This window comes from Odontomachus brunneus, unplaced genomic scaffold (assembly GCF_010583005.1).
Source record: "Odontomachus brunneus isolate Ranch 3 - 2012 unplaced genomic scaffold, Obru_v1 Obru_scaffold_057, whole genome shotgun sequence".
Lineage (NCBI taxonomy): Eukaryota > Metazoa > Arthropoda > Insecta > Hymenoptera > Formicidae > Odontomachus > Odontomachus brunneus.
The window spans coordinates 1,657,479-1,668,716 of NW_022639507.1; the positions used below are offsets into that span (position 1 = coordinate 1,657,479).

At 33.4% G+C, this 11,238-nt stretch overlaps 2 protein-coding genes across 6 annotated transcripts in view; one reads left to right on the plus strand and one right to left on the minus strand.

Annotated features, from left to right (window-relative positions):
* The window catches only part of LOC116845702 (SET and MYND domain-containing protein 5), an 8,002-nt gene extending 3,722 nt beyond the window's left edge, over positions 1-4,280 (minus strand). The window contains exons 1-3 of the mRNA XM_032818721.1: positions 4,086-4,280; positions 3,640-3,932; positions 1,579-1,894 (exon numbers count right to left, since the gene is read on the minus strand). Coding sequence (XP_032674612.1) covers positions 1,579-1,894; positions 3,640-3,932; positions 4,086-4,130 — 654 coding nt within the window. The 5' untranslated portion in view covers positions 4,131-4,280. The remainder of the gene's footprint in view (positions 1-1,578; positions 1,895-3,639; positions 3,933-4,085) is intronic.
* Positions 4,281-4,466: 186 nt separating this feature from the next.
* LOC116845701 (poly(U)-binding-splicing factor half pint) overlaps positions 4,467-11,238 on the plus strand; it is a 15,905-nt gene continuing 9,133 nt past the window's right edge. The window contains exons 1-6 of one of the 5 annotated variants that reach the window (XM_032818719.1): positions 4,519-4,633; positions 5,726-5,780; positions 6,150-6,330; positions 7,340-7,406; positions 9,088-9,153; positions 9,528-9,688. In XM_032818719.1, coding sequence (XP_032674610.1) covers positions 9,632-9,688 — 57 coding nt within the window. In that variant the 5' untranslated portion in view covers positions 4,519-4,633; positions 5,726-5,780; positions 6,150-6,330; ... (1 more) ...; positions 9,088-9,153; positions 9,528-9,631. Of the gene's footprint in view, positions 4,634-5,725; positions 5,781-6,149; positions 9,154-9,527; positions 9,689-11,238 lie in introns of all 5 variants that reach the window. The other 4 variants (XM_032818718.1, XM_032818720.1, XM_032818716.1 and 1 more) reach the window with 4 other exon arrangements.

Sequence of the window (11,238 nt, forward strand, 5' to 3'; positions counted from 1 at the left end):
TATATATATATATATATATAAAGTAAGTTAGTTAATATTATTAATGTTATTAACGTTACTTAACATTATTAACTTAAATTCTAAAATATCTTAGACATTAAGGAAGAGATGAAAGTGTCTCAGACAAAAGTTGTTAAAAGTTGTTATTTGACCATAACATCATCTTGAGAAATATATTGTCAAGATCAGTCTTAGTTTTTTAAATAAAATTATATGGTTTTTTAACATAAATCAATTTATACAATTATTTAGCATATACAAGCTCTAAGATAAAATCATCGAAAACTAAATACTTTCTAAGATATTTTGCATTTTATCCTGATACTTTAGAGTATAAGATATAAAATATTAACATTTTTGTATGTAGAATGATGGATAAAATCAATGGTTATAAAAGAATATAGAGAATTTTAAGAAAAAATTGTATTTACAAATTCATTGATATATGCAAAAATTGATATGACTAATATGCAAAGATTGGTATGACTGATTAATTCCTCTCATCATCCTATTATAAAAGTATTAAAGTGTTAGAAAATAGACAATTTTATCTCAGTACTTTTATACACAGAATAACTAAATGAAGCGATTTATGTTAGAAAAATTATATTTCATTAAAAAAATTAAATTTGACTTTGACAGAATTTTTTTCAAAGTTAATCTCTAAATCAAATAAATATTATCATCTTTTTCTCCTCGATATCCTAAAATTTTTGTTGGAAATACTTTTTCATATCTTTCTTCGTTTGCGAGGTATTTTAGGACATTACTTGACTCACTCTCACTCACTCTCTCGCGCGCTCTCTCTCTCTCTCTCTCTCTCTCTCTCTCTCTCTCTCTCTCTCTCTCTCTCACACGCATACGCACGCACGCACGCACGCACACACAGTATGCAAAGATACTCCAGACCTCACAATCTTAATTTTATCTGAAAATTCTTTGAGTAATTTAGAAAGAATTTTTCTTTATCGAATTTTTGTTTATTACGTCGAGTAAGATCATTATTCACGACTTTTTAATTTCCAGCTAATATACTTTTGTAACTAAGATCTGAAAAATGAACCTCTGTTAAAATCTACTTCAAATTGATCGAAGAAAATAATATTATCATTTATTTGGTCGTTCAAAGTTTAGTCTATGAAAAACTAAGCTTTTTTTATTGTTTATATTTCGAAAACTATCAACGTCTCCATGTCTTCGCTGATAAAAAATTAATTCTAAATTACTCAGAGAACCTCTCGGTAAAATTGAAGTACGGAGATTTGGAATATTCTAGATCAGAGCTAGGAATTAGTTGCCTATTTCTGCCGATTCTCGGGAGCTACGCTTTCTATCTCCCCTTGCCGTGAGCGGGTCACAAAAGTGACGATCGAGCCTCCAAACTTGAAGCCGCGACTGACTGCGACCGTCATTTTCATGGCCCGCTCGCGGCAAGGGGAAATAGAAAGCGTAGCTCCCGAGAATCGGCCGAAATGGGCAACTAATTCCGAGCTCTATTCTAGACACATGTATATGTAAAAGTATATTTAACATGTATATGTGAATGTATATGTAAAAATATATTTTTATTTTACATACATGTGCAGTGTACTCGAGATTAAGGGTTTTCTCTATCATTTCCCGAAGGACGTCGATCTGCCCAACAAATTTTTCCCCTAATAAGTTGTGTGCAATTTCATGTGTGTCATTTACTGTACGGTGACAAAATTGCGAGAACATTGAGTAGATATCCTGCTTATCGTTCGCCTGATTAACCATGGCAACCATCCTCGCCAGCAACATGATTGTTGCAGTCTCTGGTGGATAATGCATTTGTTTCCATGTTTCATTTAATTGGGTTAGAGGATGACTCTCGTCCTTAACTCTCGATTGGAGGCATAATGTGCTGTGATATCTGAAATACCCATACAGTAAATAAATGAATACATATATGCATACAGTAGATGAATGCCAAAGTTGGATAAATTAAATATTCTTTTTAACTAGTTAAGTTTAAAAGTAAAAAGTTTAAAATTGTGATGATCTATAAAAAACTAAATTAAATTAAAAATTATACAAAGAAAGAGTGATTTAATTAAAAGTCAAGTTAAAATACAATTATTGATTAAAAAGTTTATTATGTAAAATAATGTGCGCGCGCGCGCGCGCGTGTGTGTGTGTGTGTGTGTGTATGTGTGTGTGCAGAATGGCCCATGTGCAGTGTTACAAGCTAATAACTCTAAACATATTTGTTTTATCAAAAAGTTGTTCATGAGAAAGTTTCATATATTCGAGGGACCTTTCTAACTATGTAAACAAAAATCCACTTTTGTCCCCCCTTGAAGAGGGGCGGGGGTAACTTCAAAGTTTCAAATGGGATCCCCTATACAATGTTACATATTTGGATTCTACGGGAAAAAACACGTAAACTTTGTCGGAAATATTTCTTTGGAAAATGCTCCTATCAAAAGTTATAAACATTTAAACTTTAATGTAGAGTGTATTGAAATTAATGATAAATTAAGTAAGACTCATAGTTTTTCTGTTTTGTTTTATTTTATTAAATGTTTGAACTGTTGACCATTAACATCTAAACACTTATTAATTCTTTTTACAAAACTTTACCTAACTCTAAACAACATTTCTGGGATCACCTTAGTGCAAGCTGTACGTATTCTTCGTTTTAGATCTTCCTTCATCGTAAGTGGTTGAGATGTGACTTCCTCTTTGATATACCCCCATAAAAAATAATCCAAAGGATCAATAAAATGGCTAAAAGTTTAAATGTTTATAACTTTTGATAGGAGCATTTTCCAAAGAAATATTTCAGACAAAGTTTACTTGTTTTTCCCATAGAATCAAAATATGTAACATTGTATAGGGGATTCCATTTGAAACTTTGAAGTTACTCCCTGCCTCTCTTCAAGGAGGGACAGAAGTGGATTTTTGTTTACGTAGTTAGAAAAGCCCTTCAAATATATGAACCTTTCTCATGAACAACTTTTTCATAGGACAAATATGTTTAGAGTTATTAGCTTGTGACACTTTACACTTGACATTACCATCCTGTATATAATTATATATATTTCTTTATATAATCAACTTTGTATAATCAATTTTAATCATAAATTCAATTTATGTGGAATAATGAAAAAATTGTTTTTTATAAAAAATACTGACTGTATTCAGGATTCCATATAAGAACATTAATATTCAGAGAGTCAAAAAGATTTTGCTGGCATTATTTCTGGTTTTTCTTATTCTATATTGTGAGTGGTCTGCAATAATTTTAGTATTGATGAATTATTTTAATTTACATAAAGAAGAAGTTAAAGTTAATACATTTTAAAATAATTAATTTAAGTTAACTAGTCAGTTACTTGTTTCTCTTATGCCCATTTCTACTAACTTTGGTTAACTTATCCGGTTGGTTATTCCAATGAAATTGATTAGTCGCATTTATCAAGTCTGATTAACAAGAAATGTAATTAATCAATTCCATTAAAATAACCAACCAGTTAAGTTAACCAAAGTTGGTAGAAACAGGTATTAGTTAGATGACTCATTTAGCATTAACCAAGATTAAAGTTATTAATTTCTCAACTTAAATTACAACTGATTGATCAGTTATATCATTCAACCTTTATAATTTATAATCACCTCTGAAATGCCTCATCCTGACATTCTCTGCTACAATATTTAGTCCCACATGTGGGACACTCAGTCATCAGACTCTTATTTGTTTCACAGCATTCGCTATGAGGCAGAGTAATGTTTGGATTTCCTGTTAGCCTCTGAGCATTTTCCTCAGCAGTTTCCAGTGGCCTCAGGCAATGATCACAAGCTAAATATCCATAGTCAGAGTTCCATGAGAACTGGCAACAGACTACAGGTTTTTCCTCCAATATGACATCTCCTTCCTTGTATGCACGTTTAGAAAACAGCCCTTTGCCCTGTAACACACCGGATACAAATTAACATTCAATATCACACAAGTATATCTTCAATTATGAAATTCTGCCTGAATTCTGATTGATTTTTGTAGAGAAAAATTTCATGGTGAGTTATGGAATTGACATGTGTAACTAATTAACATCCCATCTTACCTTCTCGTTGTTCACTATCTTGATAAAAAAGTCCTTGCTCTCCATAACTGTGTCTAAGATTATAGTGGCGAGCAAGGCAATCAACAAAGAAAAGACCCACCTAAACTCGCATTCAAATTCTAACCCTCGAACACATGTCAATAGCCATGAAGGCTTGTCACGAACGTACCATCAAGTTCAAAACGACTACTCTCATTGAGACCCTCGTATTTCTCAATGAACACATATCTCGCGACAAAACTTCAAGTAAATATAAAATTCCTATTATATATATGAATCATTGAATTTATTTATTGAATGCAATCGCTGATATGTACTCACGTTTGTACCAGCAGTTGATAAGTATCGCAACTTCCGACATGTCTTTGATTCGAGAAACGTCGTAGCGTGCTTCTCCTACTTCCTTTCGAAGAAAAGTGTATCGAAAGCGCGAGTGAGGGACGTGTGTGTCTCTGGTGGGTTGGTGAGGATTCTCTCCCAAATTCTTGGACGCTCATCTATTTTCCGCGATACTGCTGAAAGGAACGATGAACGGGACGATGGCGATGGTTAGTGATTTTGCTTCGTTAGTCCATTCGCGACGAATATTGCCTTACCTTCACCGCGATTAACCGCCCGCAGTATGATGGCGGTTGTAAAATTATGTCTCTTACGTCGCCCAGTCACCGTGACGGCCTACATGTGTGTGGATTTTTCGCACAATAGTCGAACTAAGTTACACTGTGTTCGCCGAGAAACACGAGTGTATCCGAGAATGACAGTATTAGAAATTCATAAGAAATAGCAGAACAGATTGACATTATCGATCTTTTTTTTTTACACTTAGAGGTAGTTGTATTTTTGGCAACTTGAGAGTGATTTTCCTCTAAGAATGAATATAAAAAAGACCAAACGCAGCCTGTATCAGGGTTAGACGTTAATTATAATACACATCAATGATAGTGTAGATAACAATGTGTAGATAAACTATGGATGAGATGTCTGTACAGACCATAAGTAATTTATGAATGTTTAGAAAATGTATGGCTTGCTCAAAAATTAATTTAAAAAGTTTATATTTTTATTTAACCTTTAGAATTTTTATGTAAATTTACGAATTTATAGAATTTCCTAATCACACTCTTCTAACTACTAAACTACTAAGTACTTAAGTACTAAGTAATTAAGTCAGATAATCTGTCACATAAAATAAAAATTTCATGCAATTTATCAAAATATTACAATTATAGTTAATAGTCAAAATAGATAGGATAACTTTTAAATTTAATTATCCTTTTTTGTTTATTTCAATATAATTCAATTAATATATAATAATATGGAATTATATATAGTATTATATATATAATAATAGTATAATATTGCATATAAAATTCAAATTAATATATAAATATAACAATTTTAAATTTTATATAATATAAAAAATGTTCTATATAGTTTATAGTATATATAGTTTATAGTTCTATATAATTTACAGTGTCTATATATGAAAAAGTACTTTGTATTATGTAAACAATTTGTGTAGATATTCTTGAAATCTATGGCACAACTCTGGGCCTGTAATATCTATCATTTACTTCTCTTGACTTTTCTCAGCATGATTTCTTGATGCTAAGTGTCATTGGATTTTTCTTCATTTGTAGGCACCGACATCACAAAACAGCACAGAACCGCCAAACAAGAAGGCCAAGCTGGAAGGTAAATTGCTAATGCAGCTAAATACCTGCTATGTGTGTAATCACTAAAATATTGTATGTATAATTGTGTTAGAATGGGAAACACAATGAACACAGTGAACCAACAGCAAGTGTATCACATATATATACCTATATGTATATATATATATATATATTTAAAAGCGAGAACATGACGAGACAATAAAATATAGCTATTTTACATAGGACACTCAGGTGCTAGTTTTGTCTTAAATGCTGCCAGACTCTATAAACTGCAGAATGGTCTGAATTCAGAAGCAGTTTGAACATAAAAATTTTGGTAGGCTAGGGTAATAGATGATTGTTGTTGGCGCTAAATCACACTAATGTATGGTTGTCCTTTTGTTCTGAGATGTTACAGCGGAGAGACAGTACAGAATCCGTGGCCTACGACTGAGCTGTGATCATGAGCGTGCGCCAAACAAAGAAAGAGCTCTCTACATTCGTTGAACAGAACAAATCAGAGTTTTAACAAACTCCCACTGATACTGCATCTATTGTCGAGTACCAAATATGATGCGTATTTTAGATAGGTCAGCATTTTAGGGTAGTTTCTCTGATCCCGATTACGAGCCTCTCCTATCTGTGAAACACTAGCTTTATTTCGGGCAGAGAGAGAGAGAAAGAGAGAGACAGAGAGAGAGACAGAGATGAATTTCATCTTGAAATTTTTGTCACAGTACCTGTAAAATATTGTCTGCATTAATTGAGAGACACTACGGTCCTTACTCTGAACTCTTTTTTATCGATAAAAGTTCCTCTAAATGTTCTTATAAACCAATCAGAAGGCTTCTAAGTTACATTTAGAGGCACTTTCATCAATAAAAAGGAGTTCAGATTAAGAACTTATGGCTTCGAACGTGTGATTGTTCCATGGCATTGTCGGTATAGTAACAAAACCTAAGAGTAGCGAATTTTGAAGTGATTCAGAGGCTCATAATCGACAGTGGCAATGGCGAAGGGTGTATGTTGAAGGTGCCGTTTAAGAGAATCCATCCATTTGCATTTATGCATCTCAGATATTAGTAATAAGTCAAGCTCCAACACTTGGACGTCGATATAGCCATCGATGTCGCTTAATGACACCCACGTATACACGCTGTTCATTCTCCCTTCGCTTCATCTCCCCCCGTGATATCTCGTTTTGTTCCATCATCGCTACGCGGAATGACAGTGCGATGATCGTCTTTCTCTTCGCGCGCTGTTTTCGAGGCACGTTATAACGATGTCCGAGTGTGTACAACGTAGGTGATATCTATACATTGAGAAATTGAACTGTGATACGGATATACCTTTGATATCACGACCACATCGGCTGGTCTTCTTCGATCTGACGTCATTCGTACTAATCATGGCAAAAAAGAGACAGAAAGAAAAATTAAAGAAATTCACGCGTACCCTACGCCTGCGTCGACTACGATCTCGCCATTGCTACGCGACAAGTGTTAGGCTTAATTAACGTGGTAGGTTGGAAAAGGCAGAGACTAAGAACATGGCGCAGAAAATGCACTGAGAGTATTCTCCTTTGCTTTGTGCTTACAGATTTGAGTGCGTCGCCTCAATCTCGGATAATTTGCGCACAACCGTCATTGCTCAGCCCATGAACACGGTTAGCTGTTAATCGAATATATGAGTCCTTAATTCACAAATAGTCGAGCGAACGTACTTTAAACGAACGAGACAGGGAAATCTTCTTTTTTCACGACAAACGCTACAACGTGTTCTGATTTCTGTTTCAGAGACTAGCAGACCAAATTGGTTAGGATCGTATGAAACCTAATCTAATGAGTAGTATGATTTTCGGGGCTGATTGTGCAAATAAACCGCATAAACTAGAGACTTTGATCTTACGATACCTTGCTCGGCTAATGATTTAATCGTGTCGCATTTGTTTCATGATACACATATTTATACAGGGTACTCTGATGCAAAGTGTTCCATACCCCGTGTACATGTAGATTAGATCGAACGGAACACGAAATTCTTACATTATTTTGCAAACAATCGCGTAAAATTTTGAGTTATTAAGTTAAGGAAGATTGGCAAATGATCACGCGTAATACGGCAGATGGATGAGCTGTGATAGTGACGCCTGCAGTCATGTGTGTGCTTGTAGATTAGGTCAAATTAAATAAAAGAAAGTCCTATTTTACCAATAACCACGTAGATTTTTTAGTTATTAATTAAAGAAGATCAACGGGTAATCGCACGCGCTAAATACACCAATGTTCTTTAATAAATAACTAAAAATCTATGTGGTTATCCGTAAAATGGAGAGAATATTCGCTATATCGCGCGTGCTCGCACTCGCTGATCTTCTTTAATTAGTAATTCAAAATTTCACGTAGCTGTTTGCGCAAAATAGTAGGGGAATTTTGTATTCAGTTTAATCTAGTCGACATGCACACGAGGTATGGGACATTTTGCGTCAGACATTCTGTATGTATCTCTTGGATTGTGGTTCGTCCGCGCGTTCTCTCGCGAGTTGCGTCACTTCTGACAGTAATCTCCGATAAATTTCTTACCTGTGGTCTTCCAATCGAACACATCTTGTTGTCTTCCAAACAGTATCGAACGAGGGATACGCATATCTGTATATCTCTCCGTTTCGATGCGTGCGCTTATATGTACAAATATGTCACAGTTTCCCACATATACACACCACGTACGTGCCACTACAGTCACACGTTACACGCACTGACATACGCAAAAATACGCTTACGAAATGGATGTGATGAAGAGTTTGTAATATTCCTTGATCGTTTTAATTTCTGTGAACTTACAGTTCGGAGGACGTGTACGGTTTTATCATAGCGGCTGATATCTGGCACGGCACCCATTGATCCCATGTTAAAAAAGAGAAAAAAAAATATTCCATTTATAAATAGGAATAAAACATGTGTTTGCATAGCTTCAATGCGACTAGCTGAAACTTCACTAGCCTAGGGCGATAGGTCGTCAAGCTGTTACACAGATCGGTTGAGGCAAACTCCCGCGATTTCCGATTGTTGATATATTAGCAATCATAGAGTTATTTTATATTGAGAATGTATCAAAGAGAGACAAAATCTCGTTTCTCTTTTGAGCAACATGAGTTACGAGATATAATGGCCACCGAAGGTTTGCTGACGAAAAAGCAATCCCAAATTCGTTAAATTGAGATCACTAAAAGATGACTCACTGGTGTAATTCGTCTATATATCGTATCTGAAGATGATATGTTTCAAGTATTCTTCTGATACTTGTCTACATTGATGCGAATAACTATCTAACGCATGATTTCTTCGTAGGAAATGCAACAGAGTTCTTATCAGGGCCCATATATGATCTCAATCAGATAGGTCAGGTTGTTGCTGGTACGTATAATACATATAACATCTCTTATTATTTTCCATTAAATATATAAATATGCAATAAGTGCATATACTTCGTTACATTAGATATATATTTAATATATTCCTCTTTTTAAAAGTATTATTATTTGTAACATTCTTTTTATACATTTTACTATTTTATATTAAAGTTGAATTAATTTGCACGAAAGAAATTCGTAAATGATGTATAATATCAATAGTGACTTTATCTTTGAAGTCTGTTCAGTTTAAGCTATATTGAACATTGACATACAAATTTAATGGACATCCTGCTGATAAGATCTGATACAAATGTATACTTTACGCTTTTTTAAATTGTACTATAGACCGAATTTAATTTATCTTACGTCCTATAGGGCCTGGCGCTAAGTATCTGACACTGCCTGGAATATTAGGAGCTGGTCTACCAAAAATCACATCTGAACAGCAGGATACGGTAAACAGGGCGAAGAAGTATGCGATGGAACAAAGCATCAAAATGGTCCTCATGAAACAAACATTGGCCCATCAACAACAGGTAATTTCTGGATTTAATATGTTACATTATCAGAGTTGAGTAAGTCTTATTCAAAATAAATAATTAAAAAATTAAAAGTAACACAAATATATATATATATATATTGAAACAAAATTATTTATTTTTCATTGTTCTGTTTTAATTTTTATTTAAATAAAAACTTATTTGAAATAATACTCAATTCTCTGCATCTATTCCATTGTGTGATTCTTCCAAATTTTAAACGCTATATGATGCGGAGTTACACTGTATAAACGATTACATTTAACGTTTGAAAATGGAAATTTGTGTTTTGAATTTTTTTGAATTTGTTTTATTTAAGAGTACAAACAATTGGGTATAGGATGTGTAACAATCATACCGAATTTGCTTGTTAAAAAAAGTAAAAGTAACAAAATATTGGTGAAATTAAACTTTTAATTTATCAAATTTTTTGCCACTCATTGAATTTGGTGGTTGAATATAACATACATAAAGTTTTAGAATTTACACATTATATGGGATATATATAAAACAATAATAATAATTGCATGTATAATTTTATATATATATATATATATACATACAGGGTGGGCCATTTTATTCAATACACGTAAAAACCTCAAAAAGGAGAAATTTTTTCAAAAAATGTTTCAGACAAAAGTTGTCGGGTTCAGAGGGGGACATCTGAAGGTGACCTTGACTTTGACCTCGGAGCTCATTCTGAAAATTATTCGAAAGTCAACTTTGCATTTTAAATAGAAACATTAATTTTTTTTTACGGAATTTTATTCTTCGTGAAGAAACTAACAACTTTTGTCTGAAACATTTTTTGAAAAAATTTCTCCTTTTTGAGATTTTTGTGTGTATTGAATAAAATGGCCCACCCTGTATATATAAAATTATATATATAATTATTCAATATATAATAAAACGTTAATATTAAACTATTTCTCCTCTGTTCAGCTTTTTACCAATTATTACAAAATAGTAATAAGACGATTTCACATTTGCTTTCGATTTATTTTAAGAAAAGCTCGTCCCGCCGAGTCGCATCAAATCATAAAATTACAAAGAATCAAAAACGGAAGTTGAAAGAGAATCAATTCTGACTAGTTGATTTTTTCTCCCTGCAGAAAAATAGATTGGTCCTGCGGCAGCAAGTTTTGTTGCTAATGTGCAGGTTAGTGTCAAGCAAACGAAATCAAGACAGAAACCGATAAATTCGCCCTACGATCCAACACTTCTAAACATTTCCCTAAGTTACTACCGTAAGAGAAGAAGTTAGCTACAATCTTAAGATAATATAGTCGGCGGGAGCGGAGCTGAGGACTCGAAGGAGGACAAGTTTCCGTGCAGAAATCTCTTTGGATAAATTTCACATGCACTTCTGAGTTCGATTATCCTTCTGTTTGGAAAATCAACTAAATTTAAAGAGAAATTTTGATGAAGATTAACTTTAACCTGAATATATACAAATGTTTGAAGTAAAAAGAAAATAATTTGAAAGACGGATGCTATATATTCTTTTTTTTTTTTTTTTTTTAGAGAGAGAGAGAGAGACATTCTAT